The 27,417-nt window shown below is 48.0% G+C and overlaps 1 protein-coding gene and 1 long non-coding RNA gene across 5 annotated transcripts in view; one reads left to right on the top strand and one right to left on the bottom strand.

Moving 5' to 3' along the window:
* The window catches only part of myocd (myocardin), a 131,819-nt gene extending 111,860 nt beyond the window's left edge, over positions 1 to 19,959 (top strand). For 3 of the 4 annotated variants that reach the window (XM_004918412.4, XM_012952787.3, XM_004918411.4), the window contains 9 exons: positions 2,647 to 2,822; positions 10,573 to 10,686; positions 10,775 to 11,022; positions 11,779 to 11,923; positions 12,267 to 13,214; positions 16,154 to 16,264; positions 16,681 to 16,803; positions 17,289 to 17,346; positions 17,701 to 19,959. In XM_004918412.4, the coding sequence (XP_004918469.1) occupies positions 2,647 to 2,822; positions 10,573 to 10,686; positions 10,775 to 11,022; positions 11,779 to 11,923; positions 12,267 to 13,214; positions 16,154 to 16,264; positions 16,681 to 16,803; positions 17,289 to 17,346; positions 17,701 to 18,242 (2,465 nt within the window). In that variant the 3' untranslated portion in view covers positions 18,243 to 19,959. The remainder of the gene's footprint in view (positions 1 to 2,646; positions 2,823 to 10,572; positions 10,687 to 10,774; positions 11,023 to 11,778; positions 11,924 to 12,266; positions 13,215 to 16,153; positions 16,265 to 16,680; positions 16,804 to 17,288; positions 17,347 to 17,700) is intronic. The other variant, XM_002935936.5, reaches the window with a different exon arrangement.
* On the bottom strand, positions 700 to 25,488 carry LOC105945265. The gene is made up of 3 exons (XR_001168859.3): positions 24,876 to 25,488; positions 8,670 to 9,041; positions 700 to 806 (listed from the first exon to the last, which is right to left on the bottom strand). It is a non-coding gene; the product is annotated as an uncharacterized LOC105945265 (long non-coding RNA).
* Between the last annotated feature and the right edge of the window lie 1,929 nt (positions 25,489 to 27,417).

The raw sequence follows: 27,417 nt of genomic DNA, 5'->3' as shown, positions 1-27,417 counted from the left end.
TAAAGGGGATATAAACCCAAAGAAAAAAATGTTTGCGATTGGAAGGGTATCAAGGGCACAGCACGAATATCCACAGAGATAAAGGGCAATTAGAGATAAATTATACAGGTATAGGACCTGTTATCCAGAATGCTCGGGACAAAGGGTATTCCAGATAAGGGGTCTTTCCGTGATTTGGATCTCCATAACTTAGGTCTACTAAAGAATCAATAAAACATTAATTAAACTCTATGGGATTGTTTTACATCCAATAAGGATTATTTTTATCTTAGTTGGGATCAAGTACAGGTACTGTTTTATTATTACAGAGAAAAGGGAATCATTTAACCATGAAATAAACCCAATAGGGCTGTTCTGCCCCAATAAGGGGTAATTATATCTTAGTTGGGATCAAGTACAGGTACTGTTTTATTATTACAGAGAAAAGGGAATCATTTAACCATTAAATAAACCCAATAGGGCTGTTCTGCCCCCAATAAGGGGTAATTATATCTTAGTTGGGATCAAGTACAGGTACTGTTTTATTATTACAGAGAAAAGGGAATCATTTAACCATTAAATAAACCCAATAGGGCTGTTCTGCCCCCAATAAGGGGTAATTATATCTTAGTTGGGATCAAGTACAGGTACTGTTTTATTATTACAGAGAAAAAGTAAATCTGTTTTAAAATTCTGAATTATTTGATTAAAATGGAGTCTATGGGAGACGGGCTTTCTGGATAACGGGTTTCTGGATAAGGGATCCCATAGTAGTCTTGTTTCCTTCAGCCGACAGTATCATTGTAACTTGCCCTTTATACCTGAAACTAAAAGAGGAATTATGTAAATACAATAAACCCACAATATATACTTTCCTGGCTACACATATATAAATATATCTCTTTCCTTGTGTCTGTTCCCCCGTGCCGCTCGCCAGTTGTTGGGTTTAACGCGTGTCACAGCCACTTTCCAGAAATTGCCGTCACAGCACATAAAAGAAATAAATGAGTGGAAAGTTGGGAGAGCGGGAGTCTGGCATCATCTGTGTAATATTTCATTGGGACAGGGCGTATGGATATGTGCTTAACCCCCCCCCCCCGGGGCTCTGTTTCATTGGGTTGGGGTCCACTGGTTGTGTAAATAATGACTGTGCCTGTTGTTTAACTACAACTCTACAACCCGCGACATCCAAAACAACTGAAAGGCTGTAGTGTGAATTGTATCTACTCCACCATTGTCTCCATCTTGTCCTACTTCCTGCACCTGTCTCTACTGTCTCCACCTTGTCCTACTGTCTCCACCTTGTCCTACTGTCTCCATCTTGCCCTACTGTCTCCATCTTGCCCTACTGTCTCCATCTTGTCCTACTGTCTCCATCTTGCCCTACTGTCTCCATCTTGCCCTACTGCCTGCACCTGTCTCTACTGTCTCCACCTTGTCCTACTGTCTCCACCTTGTCCTACTGTCTCCATCTTGCCCTACTGTCTCCATCTTGTCCTACTGTCTCCATCTTGTCCTACTGTCTCCATCTTGTCCTACTGTCTCCATCTTGCCCTACTGCCTCCATCTTGCCCTACTGTCTCCATCTTGCCCTACTGTCTCCATCTTGTCCTACTGTCTCCATCTTGCCCTACTGTCTCCACCTTGTCCTACTGTCTCCATCTTGCCCTACTGCCTCCATCTTGCCCTACTGCCTCCATCTTGCCCTACTGCCTCCATCTTGCCCTACTGTCTCCATCTTGTTCTACCGTCTCCTTCTTGCCCCACTGTCTCTCTCTTTCCCTACTGCCTCCATCTTGTCCTACTGTCTCCATCTTGCCCCACTGTCTCCTTCTTGCCCCACTGTCTCTCTCTTTCCCTACTGCCTCCATCTTGTCCTACTGTCTCCATCTTGCCCTACTGCCTGCACCTGTCTCTGTCTCCACCTGTCTCTACTGTCTCCATCTTGTCCTACTGTCTCCACCTTGCCCTACTGTCTCCATCTTGCCCTACTGTCTCCATCTTGCCCTACTGTCTCCATCTTGCCCTACTGCCTCCATCTTGCCTTCTTGCCCTACTGCCTCTATCTTGCCCTACTGCCTCCATCTTGTCCTACTGTCTCCATCTTGCCCTACTGTCTCCTTCTTGCCCCACTGTCTCCCTCTTTCCCTACTGCCTCCATCTTGCCCTACTGTCCCATCTTATCTCTACTGTCTCCATCTTGTCCTACTGTCTCCATCTTGCCCTACTGTCTCCATCTTGTCCAACTATCGCCATCTTGTCCTAATGTCTCCATTTTGCCCTACTGTCTCCATCTTTCCCTACTTTCTCCCTCTTGCCCTACTGTCTCCATCTTGCCCTACTGTCTCCATCTTGCCCTGCTGTCTCCATCTTGCCCTACTGTCTCCATCTTGCCCTACTGTCTCCATCTTGCCCTACTGTCTTGCCCTACCATACCTGCAGTTCCTCCTTTTAGGTGGCTACAGGGCCCTGAACGTTTGGCTTTCCTACATATATAAATATATATTGACAATATCCCTCTATTTTTCTCAGTTTAGAGGGACAGTCCCAAATCTTGGAATTTCCCATTTAAATAGAGTTGAAATGAATTTTCCAGGCATCTTCTCAGTGTTTTGTCCGGTGACAGTAACCGGTAATAACATCTCTCTCTTTCTTTGACTCATGTAGGAAATCAGATGAACTTCTCCAAATCTGTGGATGCCTTTGCCTTTGAAGAGGACAGCAGCAATGATGCCTTGTCTCCAGCAAAGGAGCCGAGCGAGAACCCCCAGGTGCTCAACCAATCTCTCCAGGAGACCAAAGATTTGGAGCCCCTCAACTCCCTTCACTCAGGTCTAACACAGGTAAGATCTGTAAGGCCTATCCACTGTAAGCAGCAGTCCTGCCCTGCTTTATGGCTGAGATTCTAGCTATCTGTATAACAGAGCATTCTGTCACAGTGGCACAGATCCTATCTGATCCCCCCCATTGTAAGCAGCAGTCCTGCCCTGCTTTATGGCTGAGATTCTAGCTATCTGTATAACAGAGCATTCTGTCGCAGTGGCACAGATCCTATCTGATCCCCCCCCCCCCCCCCATTGTAAGCAGCAGTCCTGCCCTGCTTTATGGCTGAGATTCTAGCTATCTGTATAACAGAGCATTCTGTCACAGTGGCACAGATCCTATCTGATCCCCCCATTGTAAGCAGCAGTCCTGCCCTGCTTTATGGCTGAGATTCTAGCTATCTGTATAACAGAGCATTCTGTCACAGTGGCACAGATCCTATCTGATCCCCCCATTGTAAGCAGCAGTCCTGCCCTGCTTTATGGCTGAGATTCTAGCTATCTGTATAACAGAGCATTCTGTCACAGTGGCACAGATCCTATCTGATCCCCCCATTGTAAGCAGCAGTCCTGTCCTGCTTTATGGCTGAGATTCTAGCTATCTGTATAACAGAGCATTCTGTCGCAGTGGCCACAGATCCTATCTGATCCCCCCCCCCCCCCCATTGTAAGCAGCAGTCCTGCCCTGCTTTATGGCTGAGATTCTAGCTATCTGTATAACAGAGCATTCTGTCACAGTGGCACAGATCCTATCTGATCCCCCCATTGTAAGCAGCAGTCCTGCCCTGCTTTATGGCTGAGATTCTAGCTATCTGTATAACAGAGCATTCTGTCACAGTGGCACAGATCCTATCTGATCCCCCCATTGTAAGCAGCAGTCCTGCCCTGCTTTATGGCTGAGATTCTAGCTATCTGTATAACAGAGCATTCTGTCACAGTGGCACAGATCCTATCTGATCCCCCCATTGTAAGCAGCAGTCCTGTCCTGCTTTATGGCTGAGATTCTAGCTATCTGTATAACAGAGCATTCTGTCACAGTGGCACAGATCCTATCTGATCCCCCCATTGTAAGCAGCAGTCCTGCCCTGCTTTATGGCTGAGATTCTAGCTATCTGTATAACAGAGCATTCTGTCACAGTGGCACAGATCCTATCTGATCCCCCCATTGTAAGCAGCAGTCCTGCCCTGCTTTATGGCTGAGATTCTAGCTATCTGTATAACAGAGCAGAGTTGGGCTTTATACAGAATATTGGGGTACAATGTTGTACAAGTAGCGCAGATGATTGCGGACCCCCAGTGTGACAGATACTTGGCTTGCCGACTTGCGCTTCGTTCCTGCGTCTTTGTTACACAGTGTACTTGGCACTCGGGAGCCTGATTTTCCAAGTACTTGGGGCAGGCGGCCAAGGCATTGTTTGCTTGGTCTGTGTAATTGCGCTGGGCCAATAAAGCACAATTGGTCTCGGAGGCTTCTCGGCTACAGCGAGGGCACCGCACGCTCCTACATGCAGCTGTTACGGCTCTCAGGCGGAAAAATCATTTCTCCAGCGTTAGATTTCTAACCAGCGCGACAGCGAGATCAGCAGCGGCACAAACGCAAATTTGATGGTAAAACCGCAGGGCCCACCCGGTATGCTTTATTCCTTCTACTGAGCGGTACCACGTGCCCCCCCAAAGCCCAGTCCCCCCTAGGCCCAAACTGTACTAATGGCACCGACGTGTTTATGGGTCAGTCCCCCCTAGGCCCAAACTGTACTAATGGCAGTGACGTGTTTATGGGTCGGTCCCCCCTAGGCCCAAACTGTACTAATGGCAGTGACGTGTTTATGGGTCGGTCCCCCCTAGGCCCAAACTGTACTAATGGCAGTGACGTGTTTATGGGTCAGTCCCCCCTAGGCCCAAACTGTACTAATGGCACCGACGTGTTTATGGGTCAGTCCCCCTAGGCCCAAACTGTACTAATGGCACCGACGTGTTTATGGGTCAGTCCCCCCTAGGCCCAAACTGTACTAATGGCACCGACGTGTTTATGGGTCAGTCCCCCCTAGGCCCAAACTGTACTAATGGCACCGACGTGTTTATGGGTCAGTCCCCCCTAGGCCCAAACTGTACTAATGGCAGTGACGTGTTTATGGGTCAGTCCCCCCTAGGCCAAACTGTACTAATGGCACCGACGTGTTTATGGGTCAGTCCCCCCTAGGCCCAAACTGTACTAATGGCAGTGACGTGTTTATGGGTCGGTCCCCCCCTAGGCCCAAACTGTACTAATGGCAGTGACGTGTTTATGGGTCAGTCCCCCCTAGGCCCAAACTGTACTAATGGCACCGACGTGTTTATGGGTCAGTCCCCCCTAGGCCCAAACTGTACTAATGGCAGTGACGTGTTTATGGGTCGGTCCCCCCTAGGCCCAAACTGTACTAATGGCAGTGACGTGTTTATGGGTCGGTCCCCCCTAGGCCCAAACTGTACTAATGGCAGTGACGTGTTTATGGGTCAGTCCCCCCTAGGCCCAAACTGTACTAATGGCACCGACGTGTTTATGGGTCAGTCCCCCCTAGGCCCAAACTGTACTAATGGCAGTGACGTGTTTATGGGTCGGTCCCCCCTAGGCCCAAACTGTACTAATGGCAGTGACGTGTTTATGGGTCGGTCCCCCCTAGGCCCAAACTGTACTAATGGCAGTGACGTGTTTATGGGTCAGTCCCCCCTAGGCCCAAACTGTACTAATGGCAGTGACGTGTTTATGGGTCGGTCCCCCCTAGGCCCAAACTGTACTAATGGCAGTGACGTGTTTATGGGTCAGTCCCCCCTAGGCCCAAACTGTACTAATGGCAGTGACGTGTTTATGGGTCGGTCCCCCCTAGGCCCAAACTGTACTAATGGCAGTGACGTGTTTATGGGTCAGTCCCCCCTAGGCCCAAACTGTACTAATGGCAGTGACGTGTTTATGGGTCGGTCCCCCCTAGGCCCAAACTGTACTAATGGCAGTGAGGTGTTTATGGGTCAGTCCCCCCTAGGCCCAAACTGTACTAATGGCAGTGACGTGTTTATGGGTCGGTCCCCCCTAGGCCCAAACTATACTAATGGCAGTGACGTGTTTATGGGTCGGTCCCCCCTAGGCCCAAACTGTACTAATGGCACCGACGTGTTTATGGGTCAGTCCCCCCTAGGCCCAAACTGTACTAATGGCAGTGACGTGTTTATGGGTCAGTCCCCCCTAGGCCCAAACTGTACTAATGGCAGTGACGTGTTTATGGGTCGGTCCCCCCTAGGCCCAAACTGTACTAATGGCAGTGACGTGTTTATGGGTCGGTCCCCCCTAGGCCCAAACTGTACTAATGGCACCGACGTGTTTATGGGTCAGTCCCCCCTAGGCCCAAACTGTACTAATGGCAGTGACGTGTTTATGGGTCAGTCCCCCCTAGGCCCAAACTGTACTAATGGCACCGACGTGTTTATGGGTCAGTCCCCCCTAGGCCCAAACTGTACTAATGGCACCGACGTGTTTATGGGTCAGTCCCCCCTAGGCCCAAACTGTACTAATGGCACCGACGTGTTTATGGGTCAGTCCCCCCTAGGCCCAAACTGTACTAATGGCACCGACGTGTTTATGGGTCAGTCCCCCCTAGGCCCAACTGTACTAATGGCACCGACGTGTTTATGGGTCGGTCCCCCCTAGGCCCAAACTGTACTAATGGCAGTGAGGTGTTTATGGGTCGGTCCCCCCTAGGCCCAAACTATACTAATGGCAGTGACGTGTTTATGGGTCAGTCCCCCCTAGGCCCAAACTGTACTAATGGCAGTGACGTGTTTATGGGTCGGTCCCCCTAGGCCCAAACTGTACTAATGGCAGTGACGTGTTTATGGGTCGGTCCCCCCTAGGCCCAAACTGTACTAATGGTAGTGACGTGTTTATGGGTCGGTCCCCCCTAGGCCCAAACTATACTAATGGCAGTGACGTGTTTATGGGTCGGTCCCCCCTAGGCCCAAACTGTACTAATGGTAGTGACGTGTTTATGGGTCGGTCCCCCCTAGGCCCAAACTGTACTAATGGCAGCGACGTGTTTATGGGTCGGTCCCCCCTAGGCCCAAACTGTACTAATGGCAGTGACGTGTTTATGGGTCAGTCCCCCCTAGGCCCAAACTGTACTAATGGCACCGACGTGTTTATGGGTCAGTCCCCCCTAGGCCCAAACTGTACTAATGGCAGTGACGTGTTTATGGGTCAGTCCCCCCTAGGCCCAAACTGTACTTATGGCACCGACGTGTTTATGGGTCGGTCCCCCCTAGGCCCAAACTGTACTAATGGCAGTGACGTGTTTATGGGTCGGTCCCCCCTAGGCCCAAACTGTACTAATGGCAGTGACGTGTTTATGGGTCAGTCCCCCCTAGGCCCAAACTGTACTAATGGCACCGACGTGTTATGGGTCAGTCCCCCCTAGGCCCAAACTGTACTAATGGCAGTTGATGTGTTTATGGGTCAGTCCCCCCTAGGCCCAAACTGTACTAATGGCAGTGACGTGTTTATGGGTCGGTCCCCCTAGGCCCAAACTGTACTAATGCAGTGACGTGTTTATGGGTCGGTCCCCCCTAGGCCAAACTGTACTAATGGCACCGACGTTTATGGGTCAGTCCCCCTAGGCCCAAAACTGTACTAATGGCAGTGACGTGTTTATGGGTCAGTCCCCCCTAGCCCAAACTGTACTAATGGCAGTGACGTGTTTATGGGTCGGTCCCCCGAGGCCAAACTGTACTAATGGCAGTGAGGTGTTTATGGGTCATCCCCCTAGGCCCAAACTGTACTAATGGCCAGTGACGTGTTTATGGGTCGGTCCCCCCTAGGCCCAAACTGTACTAATGGCAGTGACGCTGTTTATGGGTCGGTCCCCCCTAGGCCCAAACTGTACTAATGGCCAGTGACGTGTTTATGGGTCGGTCCCCCCTAGGCCCAAACTGTACTAATGGCAGTGACGTGTTTATGGGTCGGTCCCCCTAGGCCCAAACTGTACTAATGGCAGTGACGTGTTTATGGGTCAGTCCCCCCTAGGCCCAAAACTGTACTAATGGCAAGTGACGTGTTTATGGGTCAGTCCCCCCTAGGCCCAAACTGTACTAATGGCAGTGACGTGTTTATGGGTCAGTCCCCCCCTAGGCCCAAACTGTACTAATGCAGTGACGTGTTTATGGGTCGGTCCCCCCTAGGCCCAAACTGTACTAATGGCAGTGACGTGTTTATGGGTCAGTCCCCCCTAGGCCCAAACTGTACTAATGGCAGTGACGTGTTTATGGGGTCGGTCCCCCCTAGGCCCCAAACTGTACTAATGGCAGTGACGTGTTAGGGCGGTCCCCTAGCCCAATTACTATGCAGTGACGTGTTTTGGCGGTCCCCCCTAGGCCCAAACCTGTACTAATGGCAGTGACGTGTTTATGGGTCGGTCCCCCCTAGGCCCAAACTGTACTAATGGCAGTGACGTGTTTATGGGTCGGTCCCCCTAGGCCCAAACTGTACTAATGGCAGTGACGTGTTTATGGGTCAGTCCCCCTAGGCCCAAACTGTACTAATGGCACCGACGTGTTTATGGGTCGGTCCCCCCTAGGCCCAAACTGTACTAATGGCAGTGATGTGTTTATGGGTCGGTCCCCCCTAGGCCCAAACTGTACTAATGGCAGTGACGTGTTTATGGGTCAGTCCCCCCTAGGCCCAAACTGTACTAATTGGTGCCAGTGACAGCTGCTTCGGTACCACGTGCAGTTACAGACACAGTTGAAGGGATACGGCAGTTTAGCAAAGGTAAAATAATCAGCATTATCTTTCTTTGGGTTATTGAAATTGATTTTCCTTGTATTAAGAGAGATCCGGATACTCACAGTAGTCTGGCAGGACTCTCATAACCACTGAGCCTTATGAAAATGAAAAGCCCCCGGGGGGGTGAGGTCTGGCCGCAGAGCTGTATATTAGGAATATTTTTCAGTCTGTGCAAAGCTGAACTCTTGGGCGCTGTGTCAGTTCCAGATGGGGGAGAGCTCTGCCCTCTGGCTCGTTGGTTTCCCAGTCATATTTTAGAACTCATGGAGATTACACCGTGAAGAACTGGATTTACTAGGGAATAGATTTAGGTGCCGTCATTTCTCCTGCTGCCTCCACTCATTCCTTCTTTCTCTGGTTCATTTCTCTTTCACCATTATACGAGCCGGGTCTGTAACCGTGATAGGCCAGATAGACCACAATGCAACAGTCATCTGTAGAAAGAATAGAGTATAGCTGGTGCAGTAGGGCAAGATGGAGACTGCGTTAAAATGGCAACAGTGGGGCCAGATGGTGACAGTGGGTCAAAATAGAGACAGTAGGGCAAGATGGAGACAGTAGGGCAAGATGGAGACAGTAGGGCAAGATGGAGACAGTAGGGCAAGATGGAGACAGTAGGGCAAGATGGGGACAGTAGTGAGACAGTAGGGCAAGATGGAGACAGTAGGGCAAGATGGAGACAGTAGGGCAAGATGGAGACAGTAGGGCAAGATGGAGACAGTAGGGCAAGATGGAGACAGTAGGGCAAAATGGAGAAAGTAGGGCGAGATGGAGAAAGTAGGGCGAGATGGAGAAAGTAGGGCGAGATGGAGACAGTAGGGCGAGATGGAGACAGTAGGGCGAGATGGAGACAGTAGGGGGAGATGGAGACAGTAGGGCAAGATGGGGACAGTAGGGCAAGATGGGGACAGTAGGGCAAGATGGAGACAGTAGGGCAAGATGGAGACAGTAGGGCAAGATGGAGACAGTAGGGCAAGATGGAGACAGTAGGGCAAGATGGAGACAGTAGGGCAAGATGGAGACAGTAGGGCAAGATGGAGACAGTAGGGCAAGATGGAGAAAGTAGGGCAAAATGGAGACAGTAGGGCAAGATGGAGACAGTAGGACAAGATGGAAACACTAGGGCAAGATGGAGGCAGTAGGAGAAGATGGCACACATAGCCATTTGGAAATTGTAAGGAAGGTAGGAAAGAAAAGAAAAGAAGGAATACAGGTAAGGGAAAGAAAGAATGATGGAAGGAAGGGGAAAGGAAGAAAGAGATGGTTAGGCTGCTGTATAATTGTACAGTAAATAAGTAACTACATCCCCTTGAAGGTTCTATGGTGCTAAAACTGCCTCGGCACAGTGGGTATCTGGTGTAGGTTATGGCACTGGGCTCTAAACTGATCAGCCTGTGCCTCCCTCCAGCCAACACAACTGGCGTGCCCAACGAGTGCCCACGGAGCGGTGCTATTTCACATCTACAGAAAACTTACATTTTAATGAATTTTCCTTTGGTAGAGTTGGCTATTCCCTTCCCAATGTGCGGCTCCCTGTGCAGTAGCCTTGGTACAGCGCCTCCCTGTGATATATTGCCACTGACAGGCCCAATTTATTTCCCTAGGCTGGTTTCTCTTTGGACCTGGAATTAAATATACAGTTTCAGACACATAGTTTTCTTTAATCGAGACGTGGGGGCCTTTGCCAGGGACGATGTATGTAAAGCGATGACGGCTCTGACGCACGCTAACGATTTTCCGCAATATTGGATACCCCGGTGTTTATTCCAAGCTGCTCTGAGCTTCCCGGCGGAGCAGGAACATAAATCAGAAGCTTAAATTCTGCTGTGTGTTTAGCTCTTCCTGATAGGAATCCAGCTCCCATGCCTGGAGAGTACTCGGAAATTGTCTCACTCACTGTGTGGGTTTGGGGGGGGGGGGGCGTTGAAATAGGTGATTTTAATTTTTCTGTTTTTTTTTTTGTAGAACCATTCCCAAGAGGTTGATAGCAATGGCCAAGATGGAAGCTCTAGCCAGAGTCACTCCTGTTCTCAGCACTCCGAGGGCCAACTGTCTCCATCTGCGACTGCAACAGTTAAGGTAGGACAGGGTGAAAGGCCCCAGGGCCCGAGTATAAATTGGATGTTACTAGGGGTTGTGGTTAAGTGCCTGTTTTTTTCCTTATTAGTCGAAATCACCTGCAGATGTGAAGAACAGGCACAAAAAGCCAAAAGACATTAAACCAAAGGTGAAAAAACTGAAATATCATCAATACATTCCACCTGACCAGAAGGCGGAGAAGTCCCCGCCGCCTATGGACTCGGCTTACGCGAGGCTCCTCCAGCAGCAGCAGTTGTTTCTCCAGCTCCAGATCTTGAGCCAGCAACAGCAGCAGCAACATTTCAGCTACGCCGGGATGCACCACTCCCAGCTCAAGTAAGACCTCATCTATGGTCATGGTGAACCACAATCAGAGCACCATGTTCGGTGGAGAAAGACAATCTGGTCAGCCATATTAGATCCAACTTGTCTACTGTTTTGGTATTCCTTGGAAAGCAACTTCTCCACCATAAGTCAATAAATATGGCTGACCGACTGTCTAGAGATTTTGTGTCCAACCAACCTTGCTCTTCAACGTTTGGTCAAGACCATCTTTATTCGGCTACAGTTTCAGAAATATCTTCTCATATTTAATCCTTATTGTCCTTGACACTGACCCAGTTCAATGCTTTAGACCCTCAAAGGTGGCCTAGCCCATAATTAGGGGACCTCTGGTCTAATATATCTAATATATAAGTTTTGTTGGACAAAAATGACACGGTGGGGCAGATATAATGTCTTTTGGGCTGGAAAGTCTTTAATTTGGATTTATTTTAGGTTACAGCATGGAGCAATGCCACTAGATGGTTGTCCTGCTGGTTGGCATGACTCTTCTGCTACCAACTGTTTTTAACCATGACCCTCCATTCAAAACTTTATGGGCATAAATCTTAATTGTTAACCCTAAAATATTGACTGAAGAATCTAAATCTCATGGGGAAACACAATTTATGCTGCAGGACTGTAGAAAATACCAAGTTGGGGGGATTTTGTGCTCAGAACAATGAACTCGTCCTAGAAGGTCCATCCAGTAAAGTGGTTTTGGTTTGTATGGCTTTGGTCAATAATCTACCTTGGTTTTATACATTTTAGGCTTCAAAATGATCAGATTACTCGGAATTCCAACACCTCATCTGTCAACAGTCCTTCCCTGTCTCCGGTGAAGACCACATTTTCAGGACAAGCCAACATCTCTATGAAACCAGGACTGTTGCCTTCAAATCTAGATGATTTAAAAGTAAGTTAACAGTGGGATCATTTTCTCTTGGTTCATGATATTGTAACTAATTGATGCCCTGGCCTTGGCATAGTAGATATGTATTAGGGAAGGCAATTTATTCTATAGGACAATCGCCACTTTGATAACAGGTGCATATGGGGGGCATCTAAGCACAACTCTTGACTTGACTTTCAGGAGGTCCAACCTCTGATTCAGACCCCCCTTAGCTTGTAAGAAGGTTACAGCTCTATATCTATGAAAGCAGATAGGCATTCTTTTACAGCCAATCGTCACTGGAACGAGATTCAGTGTTATTGACAGACCCATTTTGACAATACCCCTCCATTTTTTTTTTTTAAAGGTCTCTGAATTAAGGCAGCAACTAAGAATAAGAGGTCTACCTGTATCTGGCACGAAGACCTCACTGATGGAGAGATTACGACCTTTCCAAGAATGTGGCGGTAACACAGTTCCGACCTACGGTGAAATTACAACCGTGACTTTTCCAGTTACGCCAAACGGTTCTCTTTCCAGCTACCAAACTCACGCTCCAGCCGGAGTGTTATCCAATGGATTCTATCAGTTTGGCAGCACCAGTTCCACCCCACCCATATCTCCTGCATCATCTGAACTCTCTGTTAATGGATCCTTACCGGATACCTTCAGCGATGGACCAATGTCTTCTCCACCGTTTGTCCTGCACCCGTCCCCAATTCACCTAAGTGCCGAGGAAAGTCTCATGAGCAGCATGAACAGTGGAACTTACCAAGCAGAACTGGAAGGAATGGATGCCGAAAAGGACAAAATGTTGGTAGAGAAACAGAAAGTCATCAACGAGTTGACTTGGAAGCTGAGGCAAGAGCAGAGACAGGTGGAAGAGTTAAGGCTTCAGCTTCAGAAGCGTAAGGGTGACCCCCAAGACAAACAATTTGCATCTCAACACTTTTTTGGCGTACCCATCAAACAGGAAGATGTATCGAGTTGCCCGTTTGCCGCAAAGCAGCTGGCATTGAAAGCACAAGTAAATAACCCAGCTGAAAAACTGGGCGCAGGCAGGGCACAGCCCATCTCTTGCCTGGGGAACAATCACTGCATGGATGCCTCAACCCAAAACTCCATCATGTCTTCCACTTTCTTGAGTCCTCAGTGTTCTCCACAGCACTCGCCACTTGGAACTACTAATAGCCCTCAGCACATAAGTCTGCCCCCATCACCCAATAACCACTATCTGCTGTCGGTATCCCCCAAATCACAAGGAGATAGGTGTAGTGGCTCTCCGAACATTAACAACCGCCTTCACCCAACTCAGGTAAGAAAGCACACTGGCCTTTTCAATATGGAATCATGGTTACATGCTTATTTACCCACAATTCTCTCTGTGTAAAATGATGGCTATATCATTGCCTACAAGGCTTGAAGGTGAGGCCTGTACCTCTGTTGTAAAGAACCAAAGAACACATATTTGATTGAGAGCTGCCATGTTGTTTCCCCAGGCAGCACAATATTGTCTTTGTTTGGTAATTCCTAACCTTCAGATCAGAAAATGATAGGATCATAGGATTTGTGTATCCCGCTGATTGCGCTGGCCGAGGTCAGATGCCAAATATTCCGAGACGTAAACTGTCAGCTCCTCAGGGAAGGGCCAGAGTTTTATTTAGAAATAAAGAGCACAATGGATGAAGCATTGGGCACATCATTGTTATGGCTACGGCACACGCTTTCCCGTTAGAACATTCTGTTTTGAAGCATTACAATTTATTTAGCGCACCTATTCTGTTTAGTCTGCCCGCCAGAATGCCATCTGTTCTCTCTCACTTATCTAAATGTTTGTTTCATTGTGTAAAAAGCGTGGCATCACAGAGACCCGTTTATTGGTTGTTTGAAGAGTCCCAACTTTTCTACCCATCCCAGAGACGTGACGTTAAACTGGGAATCATTATTCATGTCTCCTAATCCCCCCTAACTGGCCTTCAGGCTGGGCCCCCTTAGCCCATAACAAGGTTACAGATATATAGAAACATTGGGGTAACAGTCACCCTGCTATAGTTCCAGGGGTTACCCAGGGCACAAATAAGCACTCACCCCAAATTCCCCCCTAAACTGGCCTTCAGGCTGGGCCCCCTTAGCCCATAACAAGGTTACAGATATATAGAAACATTGGGGTAACAGTCACCCCGCTATAGTTCCAGGGTACCCAGGGCACAAATAAGCACTCACCCAAATCCCCCCCTAACTGGCCTCAGGCTGGGCCCCCTTAGCCCATAACAAGGTTACAGATATATAGAAACATTGGGGTAACAGTCACCCCGCTATAGTTCCAGGGGTACCCAGGGCAACAAATAAGCACTCACCCCAAATCCCCCCTAACTGGCCTTCAGGCTGGGCCCCCTTAGCCCATAACAAGGTTACAGATATATAGAAACATTGGGGTAACAGTCACCCCGGCTATAGTTCCAGGGGTACCCAGGCACAAATAAGCACTCACCCCAAATCCCCCCCTAACTGGCCTTCAGGCTGGGCCCCTTAGCCCATAACAAGGTTACAGATATATAGAAACATTGGGGTAACAGTCACCCTGCTATAGTTCCAGGGGTACCCAGGGCACAAATAAGCACTCACCCCAAAATCCCCCCCTAACTGGCCTTCAGGCTGGGCCCCCTTAGCCCATAACAAGGTTACAGATATATAGAAACATTGGGGTAACAGTCACCCTGCTATAGTTCCAGGGGTACCCAGGGCACAAATAAGCACTCACCCCAAATCCCCCCCTAACTGGCCTTCAGGCTGGGCCCCCTTAGCCCATAACAAGGTTACAGATATATAGAAACATTGGGGTAACAGTCACCCCGCTATAGTTCCAGGGGTACCCAGGGCACAAATAAGCACTCACCCCAAATCCCCCCTAACTGGCCTTCAGGCTGGGCCCCCTTAGCCCATAACAGGTTACAGATATATAGAAACATTGGGGTAACAGTCACCCCCCTATAGTTCCAGGGGTACCCAGGGCACAAATAAGCACTCACCCCAAATCCCCCCCTAACTGGCCTCAGGCTGGGCCCCCTTAGCCCATAACAAGGTTACAGATATATAGAAACATTGGGGTAACAGTCACCCCGCTATAGTTCCAGGGGTACCCAGGGCACAAATAAGCACTCACCCCAAATCCCCCCTAACTGGCCTTCAGGCTGGGCCCCCTTAGCCCATAACAAGGTTACAGATATATAGAAACATTGGGGTAACAGTCACCCCGCTATAGTTCCAGGGGTACCTAGGGCACAAATAAGCACTCACCCCAAATCCCCCCTAACTGGCCTTCAGGCTGGGCCCCTTAGCCCATTAACAAGGTTACAGATATATAGAAACATTGGGGTAACAGTCACCCCGCTATAGTTCCAGGGGTACCCAGGGCACAAATAAGCACTCACCCCCAAATCCCCCCCTAACTGGCCTTCAGGCTGGGCCCCCTTAGCCCATAACAAGGTTACAGATATATAGAAAACATTGGGGTAACAGTCACCTGCTTATAGTTCCAGGGGTTACCCAGGGCACAAATAAGCACTCACCCAAATCCCCCCCTAACTGGCCTTCAGGCTGGGCCCCCTTAAGCCCATAACAAGGTTACAGATATATAGAAACATTGGGGTAACAGTCACCCCGCTATAGTTCCAGGGGTACCCAGGGCACAAATAAGCACTCACCCCAAATCCCCCCCTAACTGGCCTTCAGGCTGGGCCCCCTTAGCCCATAACAAGGTTACAGATATATAGAAACATTGGGGTAACAGTCACCCCGCTATAGTTCCAGGGGTACCCAGGGCACAAATAAGCACTCACACCAAATCCCCCCCCTAAACTGGCCTTCCAGGCTGGCCCCCTTAGCCCATAACAAGGTTACAGATATATAGAAACCTTGGGGTAACAGTCACCCCGCTATAGTTCCAGGGGTACCCAGGGCACAAAATAAGCACTCACCCCAAATCCCCCCTAACTGGCCTTCAGGCTGGGCCCCCTTAGCCATAACAAGGTTACAGATATATAGAAACATTGGGGTAACAGTCACCCAGCTATAGTTCCAGGGGTACCCAGGGCACAAATAAGCACTCACCCCAAATCCCCCCCTAACTGGCCTTCAGGCTGGGCCCCCTTAGCCCATAACAAGGTTACAGATATATAGAAACATTGGGGTTACATTCACCCCACTATAACTTGTACAGGTTAAATCCCAAAATAATCCATTTCCCTTTTGCAGGGTGCCGGGAACCCGACTCATTTCCCCCCAAATCCAAACAACCTGCAGGCGCCTTACAGTGAAGCTGAGAAGAAAGGAAACAAGGAGACGGCTCCACCAAAGAGCCCAAAGGTAGGACTTTATGCATCCGCCATATTCTCGCTCTATTTTCTTGTGTATATGGATGGGGGGGGCAAGAGAGGCTAAAGTTCCCCTCACCCATACATAAAGCCTAATCTCCTTAGTGGAAACTTGTACATTTTTTGAATTTAAAGATGGCTTCCCAGTAGGACAAGATCCTCATTTGGATGTCTCCATGGTGATGATAGGAGCTGAGTTAGTTTGGAAATTATAAGCTGCATAACATGTTTAAAATTCTAAATTTTCACTAAAAAGATAATTCCTCCAGATCTGAGGGAACACACAACCTCAGTTCCATATTCAACTTTGATTGGTGGACCTATCCCACCCTCAATGACGATCAACGGGGCGTTTTTTCCGACATATTTTTTGTAATATACAAATATCTCCCTTGTGTTCCCATACAGATGACTGTTTTACAGCCACCGCCCCAAAAAGGTCCAAAGCTCTCAGTTCCTTGTCAGAATTTCACTAAAGCAGCCTCCACTCTTACAAAGCAGCCGCCCACCTATGAGGATGCAGTCAGACAGGTAACAACCCATCACCATGGGATCCAAAGACGGAATCTAAAATGAGGTTTCTTGTTAAGATGGGATTTACCAAATGCAACTTTTGGTGGGGGGATATCAGCTTATGGTTCCGAGAGTTGGTTTCTACCAGAGTTATGGAAGGGTACCACCCGTGTCATATTGTCATTGTTGGGGGGTGCTACCTTCCATTAATTGTGGTGATGGACAATTCCCAAAGAATAGATAGAACTTAGGTCAGCCCATCTTGGGAATTGGGTGAGGACCCCGACTCTCGGAGAGGAGGATTTATGGGTTTAGACAGGGGATTTGCAACCTTGGACTGTCGTAGAACAATGGATATTAATATTCTAAGCCATCCCTCGTTTTGGAACTAAAGATCTTCGGCTGGGTCTCCATCAAAATGGCGGAACTCTGACTTACTGTAAGGTGCATGTAGACTTATAGTTTGAAGCACAAACACTCAATGCCATGTACTTATTTTGCAGCAAATTACAAGAAGTCAACAGATGGATGAGCTTCTTGATGTCCTGATTGAAAGTGGAGGTAAGAAATCAAATAAAGATGAAGTCTAACAAGTGTCCTTCCTCATGTGTGGTCAACTAGAATTCAATGGTTGCTGTCCATGGCAGGGTGAGACCTTCCATGGACAAATCCGTATCTGTTTGGAGCCCAATAAATTTACAAAAGGTGCCCAAACCACCCACCCCCTCACCGTCACACCCCTCCCTCGCCGTCACACACACACACCCCCTCGCTGTCACACCCACCCAACCCCCTCCCCCCATTGCCTCACCGTCACACCCACCCAACCCCCCCCCCCACCGTCACACCCACCCCCTCATTGCCAGCAAAGGCTGGCAATATGTCACTAAAAACACCCTCTGTTCTTTGCCCTAGAAATTCCCGCCAATGCCAAAGATGACCGGCCATGTGCTCAGAAGCATCATCCGTTGAATGTGCCTCCTGGAAACTCAAATCCATCGACTTCAAACGTTCACCTTGCCTACGACAACTGCTCGAGCCACGGTGATGGCCATCTTGAAGTCTTATTAAACTCCCACAGCCCCTTGGGGAGGACCAGTGAACTGCGACTGCTTAAAATCGGGAACGAGGACCCTCAGTTTGAAGGCGTCTTGAGTGGGTTTTCAGGAAAGTCGCCCGAGGAGATTCTTCCCTCTCGAGAAATCTTAGACGCGTCTCTCTCTTCTATGGAAACACAAATGTCCCCTTCGTCTGCAGAAGGTACAGCCATACAGCATCTGAGTTTCACTGAATCCCCTTGGGAGACCATGGAGTGGCTGGATCTGACACCTCCAAGCTCAGCTACTGGCTTGGGATCACTCAGTACCACCGGCCCAAGTATCTTCAACACCGACTTCCTAGATGTTACCGATCTCAATTTAAACACTGCCATGGATCTTCATCTAGAGCACTGGTGATGGACTCAACGGGAGACTTACGCTTGACTTCAATGCAAAACTGAACCCTCAAACATGAATTTATGTAAATGCAATCCAACTGACTGGGCGACAGTTACAATCACTAAAGGCCAAAGGTTCTTCTCATGTTTTCTGATGCCTTTGTGGTATCTGGTGTGGTATCGTCTGTAAAGGAATGCGTGCCAACCTGGATGGCCAAGACTGTATTATAAGGAATCTATATTAATACAATTGTTGTATTACCCTATGGGCATAATTACAGCTCCTTCATCATATTACACTTTTCAGTTTAATTTGGGCATATCTTCTCATTCATGTAGACTTGTTTTGCTATTTCTTGGTCAGTATAACAGGGATTAAAGAAGCCACTGTAAGATAAAAGAATTCTACCAGATGAAGACTCCCCCAGAGCTTTTTCAGATTAGGGTCTTCAGGGCTTATTAACTACACTGTAAAAAAAAAACCTTATCTGCCTCTGTCCAAAGCCAGCCTACCTTTCTTGGACTAAACAATGGGTAGGGTAAAGCCCAGAAGACCACCTACTGATGTGCAATCTTTTGTTCACTCATTCACTAGTAGTGTTGGACTGGATCTCCTGGGGCCCATCAAAGACATCAAGGGCCCATTCTAACAACAGTAGATATAGATAGTGGCAAATGGTGTAGGTATTTATATAGGCCCATGATGAAAATAAGCATAGGCTGATGGGAATTGTCCTAGGCTTGGGGCCTGGGCCCACCAGGAGATCATCGGATCTAGTAGACCCGTCCAACCCTGTCCTCTAAGATGGAGAAATAGACAAGTCCAGCTTCAAAACAGTAGATATAGATAGTGGCAAATGGTGTAGGTATTTATATAGGCCCGTGATGAATATAAGCATAGGCTGATGGGAATTGTCCTAGGCTTGGGCCCACCAGGAGATCATTGGATCTAGTAGACCAGTCCAACCCTGTCCTCTAGGCTGGAGAAATAGACAAGTCCAGCTTCATGATGTTTTTATTCCCTGGATCAAACTCGTCTTAATCTGAATTTCTGTAGCAGTAAACAATGGCCACCCCCCAATATTTGAACCTAATATTAATGGCAACGTTGCCCACCGAACCTTTGGTACCCGAGACAATGGGCGTGTATGTATGTATATAGGTGTTTATATCTGCTCATCCTCCTGTATAGAATAACATGTATGTACAGTAGGCGGAACCCTGCTACACTTGTACTGTACTCTATCACCCCTGGATGCTTGGGGTTTATTTTCTAATGGGGTAAATAACTACATTGAACTATTTTGTAATTATTTTACTGGAAAAACAACACTAAATTCTCTAATATACTTTTTTTAATTAACAGAGCCGCCCCCCACCAAAAAAACGTTTATTATGGTGACGTTTATCATTTGCACCGTGATATAAACAGATTGTAAAGAAACCGTTGTGCCCCCGGTTGTATCATACGCACTGTACATAGTTATTTTTGTTTATTACCAAACCATGGTATCCGTGGATACCGGCCGAGGCTTCACCGCCATTGCCCCGAGCCCATTGGCTGCATGCTGTATATAGGTAGGAATAGCTAGCGCACCTATTTTTGTAAAATTGTATAAAAAAAAAACCAAAAATGACTAATAATGTTCACACTGCACTGCTAGTATAGGACAATGTCACCTCTTTTTGTAACTTTTTTTTATGAATAAAGTTTTATTTTTACGAGAAAAAAAAAACTTAGAACTCATTCCAGGCAGGACTCAGAGTAGCACTTTACGGCAACCCGCTGATCAGTAGCCCTCGGTTACGGTGCTAGGGGTTCCCAGTTTGTGTCGGAAATACTGTTCCCTTTGATGGAAGAAGGGTTTGCCCCCCCCCCCAAAAAAAAAATATCTGGCCCACCAATAACATACCAAGTACCAATATGGAACATATGATGAAAAAACATGGTGCCAAAGTGGACTCTATGGACTTGATGGGAATTTCATAAACCAAAAAGCATAGAGCTAGGGTTCTAGAGAAATGTTACTGGCCAGAAGGAGAGCGGTGACACAGGGGGCGGCCCGTGACATTGAAGGGGCGGGTTCATTACAAAAGGGGGCAGAGCTATGATGTCACAGGGGACTCAAGGAAGAGTGGGGAAGACAAAATGGAAGGTTCCACTAGATTGTGGGTGGATCATGGGCTTAAGGGGGCGGCCAAGGGGCTGATTTACTGACTATAACGATGTTGGTCAATGTTATACAGGTATTTTACTGGCAACCCTACATAGAGCCAAAGTGGCCCTTGATGGTTATCAGTCTGTGTCAGGTGACTTTTAAACCTAAATGTATTACCCTATTTATGCATTAAAGGGGAAGACAGCATAACTGTAAAATGATCATGCAAACAGTAGTAACGTGGCTACTGAGAAGGGACTTGGTAACGTGGCTACTGAGTAGGGACTTAGTAACGTGGCTACTGAGAAGGGACTTGGTAACGTGGCTACTGAGTAGGGACTTAGTAACGTGGCTACTGAGAAGACTTGGTAACATGGCTACTGAGTAGGGACTTGGTAACATGGCTACTGAGAAGGGACTTAGTAACGTGGCTACTGAGAAGGGACTTAGTAACGTGGCTACTGAGAAGACTTGGTAACATGGCTACTGAGTAGGGACTTGGTAACATGGCTACTGAGAAGGGACTTGGTAACATGGCTACTGAGTAGGGACTTAGTAACATGGCTACTGAGAAGAGACTTGGTAACATGGCTACTGAGAAGACTTAGTAACATGGCTACTGAGTAGGGACTTGGTAACATGGCTACTGAGTAGGGACTTGGTAACATGGCTACTGAGAAGAGACTTAGTAACGTGGCTACTGAGAAGAGACTTAGTAACGTGGCTACTGAGAAGGGACTTAGTAACATGGCTACTGAGGAGGGACTTAGTAACATGGCTACTGAGAAGGGACTTAGTAACGTGGCTACTGAGGGGGACTTAGTAACATGGCTACTGAGAAGGCACTTAGTAACAGATGGCTACTGGTAGGACTTAGTAAATGGCTACTGACGGACTTAGTAACATGGCTACTGAGAAGGGACTTAGTAACATGGCTACTGAGAAGGGACTTAGTAACATGGCTACTGAGAAGGGACTTAGTAACGTGGCTACTGAGAAGGGACTTAGTAACATGGCTACTGAGAAGGGACTTAGTAACATGGCTACTGAGAAGGGACTTAGTAACATGGCTACTGAGAGGGACTTAGTAACATGGCTACTGAGAAGGACTTAGTAACATGGCTACTGAGAGGGACTTAGTAACGTGGCTACTGAGAGACTTAAGTAACATGGCTACTGAGAAGGGACTTAGTAACGTGGCTACTGAGTAGGGACTTAGTAACATGGCTACTGAGAAGGGACTTAGTAACATGGCTACTGAGAGGGACTTAGTAACATGGCTACTGAGAAGACTTAGTAACATGGCTACTGAGAAGGGACTTAGTAACGTGGCTACTGAGAAGGGACTTAGTAACATGGCTACTGAGAAGGGACTTAGTAACATGGCTACTGAGAAGGGACTTAGTAACATGGCTACTGAGAAGGGACTTAGTAACATGGCTACTGAGAAGGGACTTAGTAACATGGCTACTGAGAAGGGACTTAGTAACATGGCTACTGAGAAGGGACTTAGTAACGTGGCTACTGAGAAGACTTAGTAACATGGCTACTGAGAAGACTTAGTAACATGGCTACTGAGTAGGGACTTAGTAACGTGGCTACTGAGAAGACTTAGTAACGTGGCTACTGAGAAGGGACTTAGTAACGTGGCTACTGAGAAGGGACTTAGTAACGTGGCTACTGAGAAGACTTAGTAACATGGCTACTGAGTAGGGACTTAGTAACGTGGCTACTGAGAAGACTTAGTAACGTGGCTACTGAGAAGACTTAGTAACGTGGCTACTGAGAAGGGACTTAGTAACGTGGCTACTGAGAAGACTTAGTAACATGGCTACTGAGAAGGGACTTAGTAACGTGGCTACTGAGAAGACTTAGTAACGTGGCTACTGAGAAGACTTAGTAATGTGGCTACTGAGAAGGGACTTAGTAACGTGGCTACTGAGAAGACTTAGTAACATGGCTACTGAGTAGGGACTATCAAATAATTCAAGAGATTGTGCCTTAATCATCTTCCACATGTGATGAATGTTCTTAACTGCGGTTTTAAAATGTAAAAAATTACACCAAAAGCCATTTTGGGGGGGGTGGGGTGGCAAAAAACCCCAAAGATTTCTATTTTTCAATTCCTGTACTGAAAGTTACTAAAATTGTGTTTTTTGCCTTTTTTGTGAGAAATACAAATTCCATTTTTGAATAAAAAAAGAAATGAACAAAGATTTGACTTTACTCCACTCACTCCCTAATTAATTATTTCCAACTAAAAGAAAGATGGTGGCAGAAAGCTAAGGGCGGAGCTTATCGGTACAATGTGTCACTAAGGGCTTTATTAGATAGACCAGCCAATAAGAAGAAAGTCATAGAGTGAATGGAGCCTGGGGGCCTCAGTAGGAAGGAGACACAGAGGTAGGACCACCCTAGGGGTGGGAGATAGGATTGGGGGCAGTTAGCAGAGCAGCCACAAACTCCACCGAGGAGAAGCAGGAGGGTATGTACCACAGGCATCAACCCACCAACCTCCTGATGGGTCCATAGACTTCTATATGGTCAGTTCATAAACATTGGGTTTCCCAGACATTCTCCTAGTCTCTCCAACCCTTGTCTGGACAAGGAGCCGCCATTTTGATTTTCCTTCTTGTCCCCTAAGGAAAAGGGTTGGAGAGCCACGTCCTACCTCACCAGTCTCAGGTCGGTGTCCTTCATGGAGTGTAACCATTTTAAAGGTGTATGGGCAGTTACCGACAACTTGTACCCCTGCTAGGACTTACCCTAGTGCTCAGTGGGCCATTTGGCGGCTACAAGCTCTTTCTCTACTACAGGGGAGTTCTTCTCTCTTGGGAAAAGGCTCCTACTCAGGAAAAGTATTGGATGCGCAACCTTATTAAAAAATGAGGACAACACTGCCCCCAGGCCAAGTGGCTGCCTCCCATACTACAGCCCAAAGGGGAGAAGCCTATAGAGGCTTGTGGGTGATGCACTGAGGTCTTTATAAACTGTACCTTTTAGAGCACCAGCCCCATCTTCATGAAATTGGCCCCTTGGCCAGTAAGCATCTGAGAAGGGACTTAGTAACATGGCTACTGAGTAGGGACTTAGTAACGTGGCTACTGAGTAGGGACTTAGTAACGTGGCTACTGAGAAGGGACTTAGTAACTTGTGGGTGATGCACTGAGGTCTTTATAGACTGTACCTTTAAGAGCACCAGCCCCATCTTCATGAAATTGGCCCCTTGGCCAGTAAGCATCTGAGAAGGGACTTAGTAACTTGGCTACTGAGTAGGGACTTAGTAACGTGGCTACTGAGTAGGGACTTAGTAACATGGCTACTGAGAAGGGACTTAGTAACGTGGCTACTGAGTAGGGACTTAGTAACATGGCTACTGAGAAGGGACTTAGTAACTTGGCTACTGAGTAGGGACTTAGTAACGTGGCTACTGAGTAGGGACTTAGTAACATGGCTACTGAGAAGGGACTTAGTAACGTGGCTACTGAGTAGGGACTTAGTAACATGGCTACTGAGAAGGGACTTAGTAACATGGCTACTGAGTAGGGACTTTGTAACGTGGCTACTGAGTAGGGACTTAGTAACATGGCTACTGAGAAGGGACTTAGTAACATGGCTACTGAGAAGGGACTTTGTAACTTGTGGGTGATGCACTGAGGTCTTTATAGACTGTACCTTTAAGAGCACCAGCCCCATCTTCATGAAATTGGCCCCTTGGCCAGTAAGCATCTGAGAAGGGACCTTAGCGAACCCCACCCTTGAGAACAGGCTCAACAATTTAGAAGCCACTTGTTTAGCCTTTGGGACCTTTTGCAGAAGGTTTTAAACAGCCAACAAGATCCCCACCCATTCTCTAGAAGGTAGGGTTGCCACCTCACCCCTTTAACACCGGCCTTATCCTGCATGGCAACTAATTAACTAGCCATTCAGGCTGTGGATTAAATATGTGCCGATATTAAAGGGATGAGATGGCAACCCTACACAAAGGGGGTTTTGGCTACTCAGCTGGCAGTCTGGGCACGCAGCACAAAAAGGATCCACATCTTTATAAATAAAACTTTGTTGGGTTTAATCTCGGCCCCCCCTGCAGGAAACTGTATGAGCCAATTAAACCCAGCCCTTATTAACCCCTTAGGAACCATCATTGGTTTCAGAACCTCCCCTGTCTGTATTCCAGTCCACCCCGTATAGCAGATCATTATGCAAAAAAAAGATTAACCCTTTCAGGCACCGGTACTTTGCCCCCATGTTTTACCACTTTGTCCCACAGTTTGGCCAATACTGGGCCCCCTTTCTGTTTCTTTCCAAAGTCTGAAAAGAGAGGATTGGGTTAAACAGAACCTGAATTAACCATCCCAGTAACCTGTTTCCTACAGACCCCCTCCCCTTGCCTGATGGCTGCTCTTCCTATGGTTCTAGCCAATGTGCCGTCCATATTTGAAGGTGAACAATAGAAATGCCCAAAGGAGGTAAAGCAATCTTCTCTGCTGTACCTTGGCATGGTGGCACGGCCCCGGCGGGAACCTACTGCTCTGTGGGTTAACCAGTTGCATTGCCCCTGTCCTTGGCCCTTTAACATGCAGGAACCCCCTTTCTGTAGGGGAGACTGGGCAGTAGTTGGGGGTGACGGCTGTCGCTGGAGGGAAGACGCTGGTTCTGTGTCCGACTGCTGCAGGGTTTTGCCAGGACCAAGTTCCAAAAGGTAATTTCCCAATAGTTGTACAGCTAGCGGGAGGGCAGTAGTTTGGGGTCTTTGGGCCCAACAGTGGGGGGGGCCTCAACTGCAGTCTCTATTGCCTGATCTATAGAGTTTGTTACGGGCTGGATCCACCTGGTGCAAAGGTCCATCAGCTGCTGGGCTCAAAATCTGGGCCGGACCAGTGCGGAACATGGCTGAGACTGGAATGGCTGCTGGGATATCTCTGGTTTGAGGCCCAACTGGAATGGCTGCTGGGATATCTCTGGTTTGAGGCCCGACTGGAATGGCTGCTGGGATATCTCTGGTTTGAGGCCCGACTGGAATGGCTGCTGGGATATCTCTGGTTTGAGGCCCGACTGGAATGGCTGCTGGGATATCTCTGGTTTGAGGCCCGACTGGAATGGCTTGCTGGGATATCTCTGGTTTGAGGCCCGACTGGAATGGCTGCTGGGATATCTCTGGTTTGAGGCCCGACTGGAATGGCTGCTGGGATATCTCTGGTTTGAGGCCCGACTGGCCCGACTGGAATGGCTGCTGGGATATTTCTGGTTTGAGGCCCGACCTGCCCAGTACAACAGTCTGTAGCACCTACTGCAGGAAGGCTCCCTGCTGCCCCCCAGGCCATATATGTGCACAGACTGCTCTCAGCCCTTCAGTAGCCACGTGAGGCCAATGAGGCCCAGCTGGTCAGTCTGTAGCACTTACTCAGGGTGTCCAGCCTTGTACTCTCTGTGCTGAACGAGTACTGCCCTGGACTGCCACTAATACCCTGCCTGGGGTAATATATAAAAGGTAAGGTACTGTGAGAGTCACATGTAATGCTGGGAGTTGCAGGGAGTAGTGACACATGTCCTGATAACAAGGCCACATCTACTAAATAGTGTTACATTGATGTGATTTTCCCATGTAAATAAATCCTAGTTTTCTCCTTTTCCTCCCCAGAGCCTGAGGTTGAGGGATCTTCTTAGGGTGGTCTTCTCCCCCCCCCCCAATCCTGCTGTTTCTCCTTCCCTCTTGTTTAACATCTGGCAGCTCCCACAGGCAAATGAGTCAGAAAGGAGCATCGGAGCTGACAAAGTTGGCACAGAACGCTCCGTGCATTAGCCGGGCCCATATACACGCTATTTATCATTGGTGCATGGGAAGTCAGGGCAAGTTGGGCTGGGTTGGTGGGAGTCCGGGAGACTAGGTGCAGGCACATCTCTGGGTCAGTTAAAGGGGAAGTCGGCCCTACATTACATGCAGCTAGGGTACCCCTCACTAAACTAAAGACATTTTGCCATTGGTCATCATATTTTCTTATGTTGCCTACTCAAGAAAAGATCTATTTGTTTGGCATGGTCACCAAATGTGCCCCAATATGGCCCAGTGGTCGTTCAAATTGGGCTGATCTGGTTGGTTGTTCCCAGGGCCAAAGTATATCTTAAACATAGAATGGCTACCTAGAACACGTGCTGGATCTGTCTGGACCTGTCTTGGTGTTCTCCAAGGTCCTGGGAGGCCCAGTGTCATACAATGAGGGAAGGGTGTGAGTGGAGTGGGAGCAGGATTTGGGCCCCAGCCTTTGGCCCAAAGAACAACTAATCCAGCTGTGCTGCTATACACAGAATATAATGGCTCCCAGTGGCACCATGGCTTGATGGACAGGGCTACTGCTTTCTACTCATTGGGACCCAAACAGAGGTTTCATGGCAACAAGTGTCTCTAAAGCTCTTCTGGTCTGACCGCTATAAATTAACGAAAAACACAAGTCTAGTGTGAATGTCTGAGATGGCTCAGTGGTAGGTTCACCTGATCTCCATGCGTGAGGACCTGAGTTTGAATCTGCCCTGAGGGAGTTCCACAGGGGGTGTAAAAAGTTCTACTCTGTAGAAAAGATTTTTTCCTTTGATGGCAAAACAATAAAACTACAGCCTGGTGGTGCCTTCCTGTACTGGGGGCCTGAGATTGATTGTCATGGAGTGTACTTGTGTCTTTCAACCACCTATGGGGAGCCCAGCCATCTGTAGGAGCTCCCGGGGTGAGGACCCACCTGGACTTAGTTTCTTGCTGCCAGTACTCTGGCTTCTCATCCATCTCATCTTCCATACTCCTACAGGTAGGCCTGTTCTCCTCCTGTATGTTTTTGTGGGGTTAGGACCCACCTGGACTTAGTTTCTTGCTGCCAGTACTTAGGCTTCTCCTCAACCACTCCTACAGGCAGGCCTGTCTTCCTCCTGTATGCTTTTGTGGGGTTAGGACCCACCTGGACATGTAGCATTCAGGCTTTGTTTCTTGCTGGTTTCCTATGACATATACGTATGTCATACGTTTCATTTTGCACACCATGCACCACC

This window comes from Xenopus tropicalis, chromosome 10 (genome assembly GCF_000004195.4).
Source record: "Xenopus tropicalis strain Nigerian chromosome 10, UCB_Xtro_10.0, whole genome shotgun sequence".
Taxonomy (NCBI): Eukaryota; Metazoa; Chordata; class Amphibia; order Anura; family Pipidae; genus Xenopus; species Xenopus tropicalis.
The sequence above is the reverse complement of the archived record's forward strand: the minus strand, read 5'-3'. Positions and strand labels throughout refer to the sequence as shown.